The sequence below is a fragment of the Palaemon carinicauda genome, chromosome 22, assembly GCF_036898095.1.
Source record: "Palaemon carinicauda isolate YSFRI2023 chromosome 22, ASM3689809v2, whole genome shotgun sequence".
NCBI lineage: Eukaryota > Metazoa > Arthropoda > Malacostraca > Decapoda > Palaemonidae > Palaemon > Palaemon carinicauda.
The window spans coordinates 59,521,829-59,537,327 of NC_090746.1; the positions used below are offsets into that span (position 1 = coordinate 59,521,829).

The 15,499-nt window shown below is 38.2% G+C and overlaps 1 protein-coding gene across 6 annotated transcripts in view; it reads right to left on the reverse strand.

The window, feature by feature from the left end:
• Positions 1-1,819: 1,819 nt before the first annotated feature.
• Wdr59 (WD repeat domain 59) overlaps positions 1,820-15,499 on the reverse strand; it is a 312,153-nt gene continuing 298,473 nt past the window's right edge. For 2 of the 6 annotated variants that reach the window (XM_068346280.1, XM_068346279.1), the window contains 4 exons: positions 14,246-14,347; positions 5,220-5,316; positions 4,585-4,738; positions 1,820-3,325 (listed from right to left, as the gene is read on the reverse strand). In XM_068346280.1, the coding sequence (XP_068202381.1) occupies positions 3,189-3,325; positions 4,585-4,738; positions 5,220-5,316; positions 14,246-14,347 (490 nt within the window). In that variant the 3' untranslated portion in view covers positions 1,820-3,188. The remainder of the gene's footprint in view (positions 3,326-4,584; positions 4,739-5,219; positions 5,317-14,245; positions 14,348-15,499) is intronic. The other 4 variants (XM_068346284.1, XM_068346281.1, XR_011039436.1 and 1 more) reach the window with 3 other exon arrangements.

A 15,499-nucleotide genomic window follows, 5' to 3' on the forward strand; every position in this document is an offset into this window, starting at 1 on the left:
GATAATTCCATTAAAAAAAAAACATGAATATATGTATCTCCTCCTCATCTTAAGTACCTTAAAGTTATTTCAGCACCACATCATAATATGATGTATGATTGGTTCTAATTCAAAATGCACATAATTTCCAAGATACACATGGCTATACAACATACTTCTAAATTCCAAAAAATAAAGAAATGTGAATTATAGTATTAAAGAAATAATTGTATTAAAATATGAGCTTAAGAATCATGTATTCACCCTATTATATTCAATATGCAATCTATTGAGAAATCCTATTTAACGCAATAGATCTTTTGACACAACTTCAAGCAAGGACTGATTTTTCCTTTTTACCCAGATGAGATTCAGGACCTTGATTTTTTTCTCATTTGTCTCATCAGTACACATTTCAGTTTTTCATCACATATATGCTTTCTGTCTAATTGCTTAAAATACTACACTTTAATATTGAAGATGCTTGTTTTTTTGGTGTGATACCAAGCTCTAGAAGTCTTTACTATGCCTTAGCGAATTTACTTAATGATTGTGATTTAAAAATACAACTTGTCATACAAAAATACAACACAAGTTAATTGACTTTATAAAAATCTAAAGTATGATTTCGGACAAACATAGTTAAGTTAATATTCTTCTATCTATATGTTGACATGATGATGCAAAAAACTAGGCCTCTCTGTATATGATTTCTATTTTTATTATAATTTTTCAATAAATTATTCACTTTGATACTGTGACTTACACAACTGATATTACTGCAAACATGTATGATTTTATATAAAACGGCAAATTGTATGTCCTGTGAATAGTTCAGATGGCAAAAGATATCTTTCTAACGCTTTCTATATGAACTTGCATTATAGGTTGATAAATATACAAAAGATAGATAAAGTACAGGTAAAAGAAATGCATGTCAATACTAAAAATACAGTTAAATCAATACTAACTACATGCTATCGTTTCAAATAATTATATCTACAGCTACCATACAGACTAAAAAGTGAATGAGATAAGAGAGATTGGGTTTTACAGTATATATAATCCTATTTTCTTTTAATTCAAATAAATTATCAAAAATAATAATCATATGCTTTACAATATATCGAGCAAGATATGTACACTAATGTATATGATTATTATTCTATAATACTAATATTTTCTTATTCAGTTCCGTATGAATTGTAGTAATTGCGCAACACTAACTTGGGGTAAGCACTGTAGCAAAGGAAGTCAGAGAATCCTATCTCAAATACGTTTGTAAGCTAATAAATTTTTTCATTCCTACGCAGGTACAAACCTCCGAGACATGGGTTACTGCTAATCATGTTTTCTATAAGATTAGCAGTAACCCATGTAATGATACAGGTTTGTATAGCTAGGAAAAATACAAATTGTATTAAAATTTGTAGTATTCATAAACAATTTGCTTCAAGTTGTAAGAAGTGTACAGTTAAATTATAACTGTGTATTCAATACTATATTATATATGATGTATATATGTATGCATTTGTGTGTGTATATATATGTATATATACACACACATATATACTGTATATATACTGTATGCACATATTTTGACATGCTTCATTTCAATAAATAGCTACACAAATGTAATTAGAAAAGTGAAAATAAAAAAACTGAACTCAACAACAATGTTATTTTTACCTGAACTTTATCTAAATGATCCAAGATATACCTTGGTTTATAAAGTAACCATTTGAATAGCACAGAGAAAGAATTAATAGCAATTTTAAATTTAAATGCATTTTCTCTATTCTCATCTTTCAGAACAATGCCTTGGATTTTAAGATTTCAGAATATCTACTAATGCTTTATTAACAAACCTTAAAATAATTAATACCTCTCACGGAATTGTACAGACTAAAAGTTGAGCATCAAAACTAATGTCACTCAAAGTTAAGAATGCCATTTGGTATAAAAAAAGCAAAAGAAGAATTTGTACAATGTATAATGCCCAAGAATTCTATTGCACACTTGAGTACAGTAAATGGCTCCACAATTAGGAACCTACTGTAAATAAAAATAAGTTTAGTTTCTTTGAGAAGAGATATCATTCCCAAATGACTATTGTACTGTAATACTGTATTATTTTACCCTTTGTACATAACTGTCTTGATATAATACTAAACTGAGATACTGTGTAGTGGATGTTTAAAACTGCATGATATTACTTTAATACATAAAAAATAGAATTAAAAGCAATTCACTCAATAAGCTATGCTTGTGTGTCAAGGAAAAATTGCTAGATGTACCATAGGAAAACCTACCTATTAAGACTCCCCAACACATTCGAACCTTTCAAGTATGTTACACCACAAACTTCAATACTGTAATTAGATAAGTTTTAAATGAAATAAAAGTATTACACTAGAGAAAAAAAATATTAAAAAATATATGTAAAATTTTCTCTTGTGAAATGCACAAAATATTTAATCTGACTCAAAGCTAATTTGATGAATCTAGCATGTAATTATGAGTTTTGCAAATCATAAGTAAAATGCTTTAAAAGGAAGTTCATGTAAACATAAAAGTTACCTTCAGTCATGTTGAAGAGGCAGACGATAGGATGTAAGTGTCCAAACTCCACCACAGACAAGAGGAAAGGGGTACTAGAGCTCATACAAAGCATATTCCATACTATAGGCCTTAATTCATATCTGTTGAATCACATCTGTCAAAATTTTTTTCCATACAGTATACTAAAAAGATATTTCAGTAATACCATAATCATACCCCGTTAAGTGACCTTCACTCTTTCAAAGAAATTTTTTTCTTAACGTTAACCTGATCATGAAAAATACATCTAATGACTTAATACAAAGGGTAAGTATGATGAGCAAAAGTAACAAAATGTATAAAATAACCCACCATCCACAATCAGGTTTATACAGGAGTCCAGAGATAATAAAACCTGTGAATGTTTTGCTTTAATTAAAGAGAATGAAGCTTACTACAGATTATATATCATGGGGTTTGGATAACCTATTTACAAATAAGAAAAAGAACCTTTGAAAAAGAAACCGTCCAAATTGTACTTCTAGGATTGCACATATTCCAGACAAATAATTCAACAGTATCATTGTTCAAGCATTTCTTGTCAATATAAGTAAATTCTTAATACAAAGCACTACAAAATTCTTAAAAATCCTTGTATGTGAAATCTATCATCTAAAAAGACAGTCCATCTCTTTAATACAGTCACAACCACAGCCTGTTGGGCACTCATTGTGATCTCGAAACCAGTCCAATAGATGGTATGTATGGCCGCCATGCCCACAGACGACACAAAAGTTACTTGTACCTGCAAACAATAATTTGTACAGGAGTATGAAATTTACAAGAGGGAACAGCTTACTTAATGAAGTGTGAAAATGATGATGCCTTTTACAGTATGGTTACTACAGCTATTTATCTACTTTGATTCGTTACTACAGCTATTTATCTACTTTGATTCAAACTATTATTAAGAAGGAGATTAACCAGCCAAGTGAGTCAGACTTGACTCTTATAGAGTTGTCATGAATAAATTCTGGAGGGAAAAATAAGATATATATTAAACCTGAGTGATAAAAATAAGAGTTGAAAATATAGAATAAATATAAATCTAAATTCTATCTATTAAACTTATGCTTCTTAAAAATTTTAAAATCTTAGAGAGAAAATCGCAGAATCCGGTAAAATGGGAGACTAACTTTTCTGACCAAAATATAAATCTGTGTTCTAAAATTTCTAAAAATTACAACATTTAATGGATACTGTTGGTATAAAGAGATTTGCACAACTGTTTCAAGAACTGAATTAACTCCTCTCCTTTTCATGTTACGGTATTACTAAGTTCCAAACCCTTCCTCTGATGAAAATTAAACTTTCTCTCTTTTAAAGTGGTTGAAATTAATCAACTTGACCAAAACCGGTATATTTCATGCTTAGTATTGTATACGATCTGGCAAGACTTATTTTGAAATACAGTAAACTCAAATTCAAGTTCCTATTTTATTTCATCAAGACTGAATGCCTCTACACTTTGAATACCCAAACTACTGAACTAACTCTTGACCTATGGTGGAAGACGTAGCCTGAAGGCAGGGGTCAGAAGCAGGGAAAGAAGCAACCTGGGATCCAAAACTGACCCCCAAAAATAAGACTTCTTTCTCTTATCCTATGTTCACTTTCCATATCTTTAGCTCTAGTCTGAGCTAAATGTGATCACTCAGTCAAAAGCTCCTCTGATAAGGGACTACATTTGATGGAGAGCACAAGTAAGGACCCAACGAGACCTCTACATGGGATACATTTCATATCTAGATCCCTTTTTTTTGCTTTCGGTAGTTTATTCATTGCATTCTCCACAAAATCTAGGCTTTGCAAATATTGTACCTTTAATAACCTTGCCATTAAAAATGACTGCACATACTTTTACTGGGAAAAGATGTGACAATTTTAGGTATAAGAATGGAGTTTTTGTAAGTACAGTATAGATATGGAAGCAAGTCTCAGACCAATGAGAGATTTTAACATGTATCTACTTTTTCAAAAGAAAATACAATATATGACACTTACCCTTTAGAGCTATATGGCAAATTGAGCAAGTGAAAGAAAAGCGACGACAATAGAGACATTGAGGCCCTTTGGCTGACTGTCCACAATGGACACAATCTGTCTGGAACTCTACACCTTTATGAACTGTAGGCTGAGTTTGCAAATATTTTAGTACCTGAAAATAAAACATAAAATAGAATTACAGTATAATAAAAAGTACCGTATAACATTAAAATATGATAAGAACACATCAGCAATTTACTTTCTTTTAAGATACAAGTGTTTTGTCAATTGTTGCAAAAAATACAAGCACAAGTGATAGTCATTGTTATATGCAAGAATTTTAATAAATATCCCTAGACAAGTTACAAAAGATGTTCAACAAATTCCAGCACCTTGGCATTGTTGTTAGATACATAAAGCATATGAACAGCACTGAATAATTAACCCCAGAAAGTCAGCAGAAAAATTATCGTAATTACTACGTATGCATAATAACAATGTTCAAAATGCTTGAAAATCTGTATAATACTTTGGAACCTTTTCCACAGATTTAAGAAATCTATTCATTGTTTTGTTACATTACTCTATTCCTTATTTCAGTAATACCATAAAGTATGGTATTTGATCTATCAAAAATCATCTACTATACAAACCATGGCTCTTTGTTCAAGGAGACCCCATCTATATAATACATCTGCATAGGCACGTCTCATCTCATTGTACTGATGGCTGCGCTGTGCGTCCAGCAAGCTGGGGGAAAAAATGATAAATAACATCTAAATGCCCTTAGTATTCCTTGATAAGTATATATGCCAAATAGTAGGCATTGTCCAGTTCTCTGACTATATATTCAAATATATCTACTGAGCTTGTGTTTTAGAGGATGAAAGCTTTAGTGTATACAGTACATGCACACACATTTTTTCCTATCATTTATAAAATACATGCAAAAGCAAATAAGATCCCACTAAAAACATGCAGTAAGCAGATTAAAGAAATAAAATAGCAAGATAACCAACCTTCCCATGTTTTTATTGAGTTTGAGAAAAAAAAAATACCAAACAATTCTGTGCAAATTATCCATTTTCAAGTAACCCCTATATAATGCATATTATTGTAAAGAATTCATATTCATGAAAAATATATACAAAAAACCTCACAAAGAGAAATAGGAGTTCTTCCTCGCTCAATAACAAACAAAATTCTAGAGCCACGCTTTACTTCAAAAGAATCATCAAATACTAAACTCAGATTAGCAAAACCTTATCATCATTCTAATTACTATTTTTAAAAGACAACATAGCTAAGTATACTAGAGGCACTATTAGTATTGATAACAAAGAAAAGTATTTGGTGTATAAAGTGAATTACAAAAATACCAGCACTAAATAAAACTCCGCAAGGATTCTGTAAGACATGCTCATGGCATAACATCTTTAACAAGCCAGATAGATTAAATTGCATTTTATTTATATGCCTGGTCCAGTAGAATGAATACTAAATAAAAGTACATCAGGCAACCAACTAAAACAACTGCAATGACTATTCATGACTAATATTTTGATTCACAAAATATTGATAATTATCTATCCTGTATAGTATCTGTATAAAGAGATACTATACACCACTCCTCAAAAAAATTAAGATTGCATAATCTGGATGGTAAGTGATGGAAAAATGCAACTTTCATCAATTTACAATAAGAAAAAAAAAATTTCAGACGAGTTTCCAATCCAAGCATAAAAGCATAAAAAATAGAATTTCAACAACAAACTTTTTCCTACTTCTATGATATGTTCATAATGCTTCCTTCTTGAAATTTGGTTTATATTGATGTATCACCTAAACACTAAAAATTTCAAATTTTCTTCCTTTCAACAGGTTTAGGCATCTTGTCCGGTATTGAGACAATATATTGACTAATAGCAATAACCACAGTGTGCGTAGGCTGTATCAGCCTTTGTCTTTCAGACTCAAAGTCAAAACTTATATCCTATCCTCTTGACATTAATAGTCAGAGGGGAGGAGGGTAGACATGAATATGAACATCAGTTGAGTAAAGAAGTAACCAAAGAAAAAAAAAATCTCATTTCAGTTTTTTAATAATTCCTCCAATGTATTAATTAGAACAAGCTAATATCAATAACAAAATAATTTGTAATATAATGCAGGTCTATGAAATTACCAATGCACATTTATACAATTATTGAACTCTGCCAGAGGCTTTGTTCTTGGATGAATAATGAGAATTGGAGCATAGTACTAAACAATTAAAGATGTAACACACATAAGTGGGAATTGACTCAAAAGAATGACTGGTAGGTAGAGCACAGAAAGCAATGGAGTTTTGTCTATAGTACATCTTAAGATTCATGAAAAAAAAATAAAAATTAGAAGCAAATTCTTATTGTATAACAGTTGCCATTACTATTCTTGCATAGTACTGTATATGATTTTTTAATGAAAAATAAAAATTTTCAGCTTCATAACATCCAACCCTAGGACATAAATATGCACATAACTTTTAATAAAATCAAATCTCCAAAGGTAAAGTATGTTCTTATGATCTTTAGTAAATATATATTTTAAATATTTAACTTAGCCGGTGAATATATAATAGCTGCTGCTCCGGCGGCTCGACAGAAAAACACACAAAAACTCGCGAGCGATCGCTATGAAGGTTGCGGGTGTGCCCACCAGCGCCAACTATCGGCCAGATACCGCATATGCATGTAAACAAGCCTCAATTCTTCTCTGTCGGTCTGATCGACAAGACGTACCATTACTCGCTGTTAACCTGGAGTTTTTCAACAGACTTGGTGAAGTACTTCATTTTGGTTTGAGCTTTCGCAGTGCAGGTGTTTTATCCTCAACTTAAACTCTTGAACTCTTTTTTGGACAGATTTAATTGTTGATGACTTTGGATTGTTTTTTGGACTTTCTTTGACTTTTTCAAAATGGCTGACCCTTCTCAAGTTCCTAGATTTCGTAAGTGTAATGCTAGGGATTGCAATAGGCGTCTTCCAAAGGCCTCTCTCGACCCACATACTGTGTGTTCTAATTGTCGGGGTAAAACCTGTCAATTAGGAGATCGGTGTGAGGAGTGCGCGGGCCTTTCGGAATTCGATTGGCCTGAATATGACAAGTATTCTCGTAAGCTAGAGAGAGATAGGGTGAGGAGAAGTTCCTCTAGATCGGTAGATTTTTCCTCTCCCCATGCCCCTGAACCTAATCCTTCCCCTGTAGTAGTTGTGCCTGAACCCTCTACTAGCACTCAGGAACCATCAATGCGGGATATGTTACGTGCCATTCATGCTTTGGGCGAAAGAGTTGAGTCGTTAGCTACAGATCGTAATCAACTCATGGCTGACGTTAAAGAGTTAAAGTGTCAGAGTGCCACAGTGGAAAATCGTGGGAAAGTGATTAGTGCGCAAAGTGTTATCAGTGTTGCGACCGAGGGTTCGTCTGTTCGTGCCTGTCGTTCGCCTAGTCCGGGACCTCTTGCAAGCTCCCAAGCCCAGGGGAGAAGTAATGTCGTACGACTTATGGGTTCGAGAGGCCTTGATCAGCGAACAGACGTTCCCTCTATGGTTTCAGGCGTGTCTCATCAAGACCGCCCCTACCATAAGACGAGAGAGACCATTTTCTCCTCGTCATCCGAAGGCTTTTCGCGTAAGAAACCGTGGAGCAAGGTTTCAAGGCCCTTAAAGCGAAAGTCGGTCCCTTCAGGACAGGTCCAGCGTCCTGGTTGTAGCCATTGGGACAGCTCTGACCCTTTGCAGTCATTGGAAGACTGCTCGCCGCCTAAGCAGAAACGTAACACAGGCTCCGAGAGTCTTGGTGTAGGCAAGGTTTTGCAGTCACAGACGTTACCCTCGTCTCTTACCGCACCCATTCCCGTTGATCCTAAATGGGTTGTACTGCAAGACATGCAGATCAAGCTCACCTCCCTTATGGAAGACTATTCTGCTGAAAAAGTTCACGATGATCCTCGCCGCTTAGCTGATCGAGATCCTGGCCTTCAGCCGCCGAAACGAGCCTTTGCTCGTCCTGTTGACGTTGGCTTTACTAAGTCACGTCAGTCACGTTTTGTAGAGCCTCACTCGATGCAGTCCCGTGTTGACTTTCAGCCGCATGTGGACGTTCAGCCGCTTCCTAATGCTCTTGTTGACGTTCAGGACGTTCGCCAACCAGCGGAGTTGACTTGTTTTGACGCTGAGCGTCAAGCACCGCAGTCAAGAGTTGTTTTGACTGCTCAGTCTAGGCAGTCAAGGCAGTCTCGAGTTGACGTCGAGCGTCCTCCCGCTCCTGTTGTTGTTGACAGTCAGGCTGTTAAGCAGTTACATGACGTAGCGTCCTGGACTGCTACCGATGCACCAGTGTGTGTGGACTCTGCGTCTCAAGCATTGCCACCAAGGCAGGTCTCCCCTTTGCTTGTTACTCAGCAGTTGTCGGACGAAGATCCTTCAGATGAGGACGTTGCTGATCCTTATCATGATGATCATCCTTCAGATGTAGACGAACCTAAGACGGTTCCCCCTTCGATGGACTTTAAGAAGATCATGTTGATTTTCAAGGATCTTTTTCCCAATCACTTTGTTACCGTCGCTCCTCGTTCGCCACCGTCTGAGTTTGTTCTAGGCTTACCTGCTACCCAGCCAGCCTTTACTAAGCTAATGCTTTCTCGCTCTTCCAAGAGGGCTTTACGACTTTTAGGCGACTCGTTGGATACCAGGAGGAGTTTGGGGAAGACGGCCTTTGCCTTCCCTCCTTCTAAGCTTGCTTCTAGATCGAGCGTCTGGTATGCCACGGGAGAAGTTCTCGGCTTGGGAGTCCCTGCCTCTGCCCAGGGTGACTTCGCAAGCCTCGTAGACTCTCCCCGCCGCCTGGCCATGAGACGCTCGAAGATTAGTTGGTCCTCCTCGGACCTTGACCATCTGCTTAAAGGCGTATACAGGGCCTTTGAAGTATTCAACTTTCTTGACTGGTTATTAGGAGCTTTAAGTAGGAAAATCTCGTCTGCTGACCGAGATGTTTCCTTACTTATCATGTCATGTATGGATAAAGCCATCCGCGATGGTTCCAATGAGCTCGCCTCCACCTTTACGTCGGGAGTCTTAAAGAAGCGAGATACCCTTTGCTCTTTTCTCTCGCCAGGAGTTACTCCCTGTCAGAGATCAGAACTGCTCTTTGCTCCCTTATCAGCGTCCTTGTTTACGCAACAACTGGTTAAGGATATAGCTTCTTCGCTTGTGCAGAAGGACACCCATGACTTGATGGCGTCCTCTGCTCGCAAAGGGACTCCTTCTACATCCTTTGCTGTAAGACCCAAGATCGAGACTCCGGCATCCAGATTTATCCCGCCCTTTCGTGGCAGAGCTCCCAGCAGGGGAAGCGCTCGTGCCGAGGGAAAGAGAGGTAAGAAGAGAGGAGCCAAGTCCTCACGTGGCAGAGTCTGACTGCCCACAGCCTCAGACAGCGGTAGGAGCCAGATTGAAGAGCTTCTGGCAGGCCTGGGAGAAGAGGGGTGCAGACCAAGAGTCTGTTCGGTTGCTCAGAGAGGGGTACAAAATTCCATTTGTACGCAAACCTCCTCTAGTGACAACTCCCATAGACCTCTCTCCCAGGTACCGAGAGGAGTCAAAGAGACAAGCCCTAAACCAAGAAGTGTCTCTGTTGCTAGAGAAGGGAGCGGTGGTGAAAGTCTCGGACCTTCAATCACCGGGGTTTTACAACCGTCTCTTCCTAGTCCCAAAGAATACAAGAGGTTGGAGACCGGTGCTAGACGTCAGTGCGCTCAACGTTTTTGTTACGAAAACAAAGTTCACTATGGAGACCACGAAGTCCGTCTTAGCAGCGGTCAGAAAGGGAGACTGGATGGTCTCTCTCGACCTACGAGATGCGTACTTCCACATTCCTATACACCCGGATTCCCAACCGTTTCTGAGGTTTGTTTTCAGGAATGTGGTATACCAGTTTCGGGCCCTGTGCTTTGGCCTCAGTCCTGCTCCTCTAGTATTTACGAGGCTCATGAGGAATGTGGCAAAATTCCTCCATTTATCGGGAATCCGAGCCTCCCTGTACTTGGACGACTGGCTTCTCAGGGCATCGTCCAGTCATCGCTGTCTGCAGGATCTTCATTGGACGTTGGGTCTGACCAAGGAATTGGGACTTTTGGTCAACCTAGAAAAGTCCCAACTGATCCCATCCCAGACTATTCTATATTTAGGGATGGAGATTCGCAGTCCAGTTTTTCGGGCTTTTCCGTCTGCCACCCGAATAGAACAAGCCCTGCTCAAAGTCCATCTAATGCTGAAGAGAGAACGGTGTTCAGTCAGGAATTGGATGAGTCTCGTAGGGACTCTATCATCCCTGGAGCAGTTTGTCTCGCTAGGAAGACTACACCTTCGGCCTCTCCAGTTCCATCTAGCCTTTCACTGGAACAAGGACAAGACGTTAGAGACGGTATCAATCCCGGTCTCCGAACCAGTAAAGGCATGCCTGAAATGGTGGAACAGCAATATCAGTCTGAGAGAGGGACTATCCCTAGCAGTCAAGAACCCAAACCACGTGTTGTTCTCAGACGCGTCGGATTTGGGTAGGGGTGCGACCCTGGACGGTCGGGAATGCTCAGGTCTGTGGACCTCAAGTCAGAAGAGCATGCACATCAACGGCAAGGAGCTATTGGCAGTCCACTTGGCCTTGATGAAATTCGAAAGTCTCCTTCGAAACAAAGTGGTGGAGGTCAACTCCGACAATACCACAGCTTTGGCGTACATCTCCAAGCAAGGAGGCACACACTCCCTCACGCTGTACGAGATCGCAAGGGACCTGCTCATTTGGTCAAGAAATCGAGGCATCTCCCTGTTAACGAGATTTATCCAGGGGGACTTGAACGTCTTGGCAGACTGTCTCAGTCGGAGGGGTCAGGTGATTCCCACGGAATGGACCCTCCACAAGGACGTGTGCAAGAGTCTTTGGGCGACTTGGGGTCAACCCACCATAGACCTCTTTGCCACCTCGATGACCAAGAGGCTTCCAATCTATTGCTCTCCAGTCCCAGATCCAGAAGCAATACACATAGACGCATTTCTACTGGATTGGTCTCATCTGGACTTATATGCATTCCCACCATTCAAGATTGTCAACAAGGTACTGCAGAAGTTCGCCTCTCACGAAGGGACAAGGTTGACGTTGGTTGCTCCCCTCTGGCCCGCGAGAGAGTGGTTCACCGAGGTACTTCAATGGCTGGTAGACTTTCCAAGAAGTCTTCCTCTAAGGGTAGATCTATTACGTCAGCCCCACGTAAAGAATGTTCATCAAAGCCTCCCCGCTCTTCGTCTGACTGCCTTCAGACTATCGAGAGACTCTCAAGAGCTCGAGGCTTTTCGAAGGAGGCAGCCAGTGCGATTGCAAGAGCGAGGAGAGCTTCTACCATTAGAGTATACCAGTCGAAGTGGGAAGTCTTTCGAGACTGGTGCAAGTCAGCATCTGTGTCCTCGTCCAGTACCTCTGTAGCCCAAATCGCAGATTTTCTTTTACATCTGAGAAATGTTCGCTCCCTCTCAGCTCCCACGATTAAGGGCTACAGGAGCATGTTGGCTTCGGTCTTTCGTCATAGAGGCTTAGATCTTTCCAACAATAAAGATCTCCAAGATCTCCTCAAGTCTTTCGAGACCTCTAAGGAACGTTGTTTGGCGACTCCTGGATGGAACTTAGACGTGGTCCTAAGGTTCCTCATGTCAGACAGGTTTGAGCCATTACATTCAGCCTCCCTGAAGGATCTCACCCTCAAGACGCTTTTCCTAGTGTGCTTGGCTTCGGCAAAAAGGGTCAGTGAACTTCATGCCTTCAGTAAGAACATCGGCTTTTCTACAGAAAAAGCCACATGTTCACTTCAACTTGGTTTCCTGGCCAAAAATGAACTGCCTTCTCGTCCTTGGCCTAAATCTTTTGATATACCTTGCTTATCAGAGATCGTAGGCAACGAACTTGAAAGAGTGCTATGTCCAGTTAGAGCTCTTAAGTTCTACTTAGCCCGTACTAAGTCCTTACGAGGTGGATCTGAGGCATTATGGTGCTCAGTTAAGAAACCATCATTGCCTATGTCAAAGAATGCTTTGTCATATTTTATCAGATTTTTAATACGAGAGGCTCATTCTCACTTGAATGAGAAAGACCGATGTTTGCTTAAGGTTAAGACGCACGAAGTAAGAGCTATAGCAACCTCCGTGGCCTTTAAGCAAAATAGATCTCTGCAAAGTATTATGGACGCGACCTTTTGGAGAAGCAAGTCGGTATTCGCGTCATTTTACTTAAAAGATGTCCAGACTCTTTACGAGGACTGCTACACACTGGGTCCATTCGTTGCAGCGAGTGCAGTAGTGGGTGAGGGTTCTACCACTACATTACCCTAATTCCAATATCCTTTTAATCTGTCTCTTGAAATGTTTTTAATCTTGTTTTTGGGTTGTACGGAAGGCTAAGAAGCCTTTCGCATCCTGGTTGATTTGGCGGGTGGTCAAAGTCATTTCTTGAGAGCGCCCAGATTAGGGGTTTGATGAGGTCCTGTTGTATGGGTTGCAGCCCTTGATACTTCAGCTCCTGGGAGTCTTTCAGCATCCTAAGAGGATCGCTGGGCTTCGTGAGGAAGGCAGACTAACAAGGCAGAGTAATCGTCTAAGTCATCTTCCTTACCAGGTACCTATATATATTTGGGTTTTGTTATGTTATAACTGTCAAAAACTCTAAGCATATACGCTGTAAACTTAATTAACTCTGGTCTCTACCCACCACCATGGGTGTGAATCAGCTATTATATATTCACCGGCTAAGTTAAATATTTAAAAATGATATTTTAATTATAAAATAAATTTTTGAATATACTTACCCGGTGAATATATAAATTAAAGGCCTTCCCTTCCTCCCCAATAGAGACGCAGCGGGATGAGAAGAATTGAGGCTTGTTTACATGCATATGCGGTATCTGGCCGATAGTTGGCGCTGGTGGGCACACCCGCAACCTTCATAGCGATCGCTCGCGAGTTTTTGTGTGTTTTTCTGTCGAGCCGCCGGAGCAGCAGCTATTATATATTCACCGGGTAAGTATATTCAAAAATTTATTTTATAATTAAAATATCATATTTCCAGAAATAATAAAATAAATCTGAAGTACAAAAATCCATGAAAATTGCACAGTACACAAATCATGGTAATCATGCAATATTTGCATCCCTGTAAAAACAGTCTTCTTACTAGGCAAATGTAATTACATTCACATGCCATAATCTAAGTAATCTGTAGAAGAGTACTTTTTTAATACTAAAACCAAGAAATTATATTTACATGCCAGAACCAAAGTACAGTACCCTGTGGAAGACTACATCTTTAATGCTAATGCTAATGTCAACCCCAAGCAATTATATATATATATGGTACACGTCCATAACCCAGGTAGCCTATGGAAGAGTACATTTTTACTGTTATACCTATGCACTTATAATCATATACTGTATCATGACTAAAGTACTCTACATAAGCGTAAATTTTTAATGCTAAAATCCAAACAATTATATTAACACACGACAGCTAAAGTCCTCTAAAGAAGTACATCATTGCAATAAGCAACACTAAACAGCATTATCATTGCCTTCAAGCAATATGTTCTAGTGCTACTTACTTGGATGTATTTTTGTTTAGTGTGTCAGTAGCTTCTAAAGCTGGCAGGTCCACATCTTGTGATGGTCTAGCAGCATCAGAGAGAGAGCCCTCTGAATTTGATCTGTAACCATAATCTCCATAGCATAACGTAATCTACTAAACAGTTTACAATTTTTAATCGAACCATTTAATCAAAACTGGTTTATGCATTACTATATTAAACCTATCCATCCTATTTTACAGTACTTTACAAAGAAAGTGCTTCGAAACCCTCTGAACAGAGCATTACATTGGAAATGAAAAGCTGCATCATAGGCATATACATGAGGTGCACGAAGCCTTCAAAAAACAATGGAAGGTTTTAACGTCTTAAGAAAATAATCAAGTTCTTACCTTACATAATTCTAAGTACATTATAAAAACTACTCAAACATGTTTGTCTAAGAGTACAATTTGATAAAAAACTTCATGAAGATGATGCAGATTCTAGACCCTTCATGAATAAATTACATTGTCTTGAAATGGAAGAGGTTACACACCAATGGCTCTTCTTGATTTCGCAGTTCAAAAAATAATGAATCCCTTACTAAACAAAAAGAAACTGAAAATATTACTAATATACTACAGTACTGTATTCCAGGTCTAGAACTTCTAAAAAATATATAACCTGTTTTATTCATAATAATAATAAATCATAATGCATATGTTACAACCAATGATGAACACTGAAAAGACTAAATATAAAAAAATGGCCATCTAATTTAAAATTTCTCAAGTTGTATACAGTATATTGACTATATCACTGGATATATGACAATAAAAAACTATATGATTTAAAGGTTAAAGGTGACTTGGTTTCAGTTCCAGTTTCATCACCAGAATGTCAGGTGGGCAAGCCCAACAAACACCCCTCTGGTGCCCAACCACAGCAGTCACCTCACCCGTAAACAGCTTAAACTCACAGTCCCATGCGGGGATCGATTTGCCACCATGTGAATGCTAGGCAAACACGTTATCACTGTACTAGCCAGGAGGCTAATACACATTATAATTTAGATTTTTACTCTACCAAGGAACTTTTACATTAAAATATTAGCTGATGGGGCATAAGACTTAACCTAGCCAAGAATTAAAAATCTAAAAATGATACTAAAAATGATAGATAATATTTATATGTCTATATATCCATCAATGAAAAACTCAGATAAAAATGTAATATCTGAGGTTATTCCTTTTTACCATGGAAAAAAAAATTAGAACTTGTAAATATGAA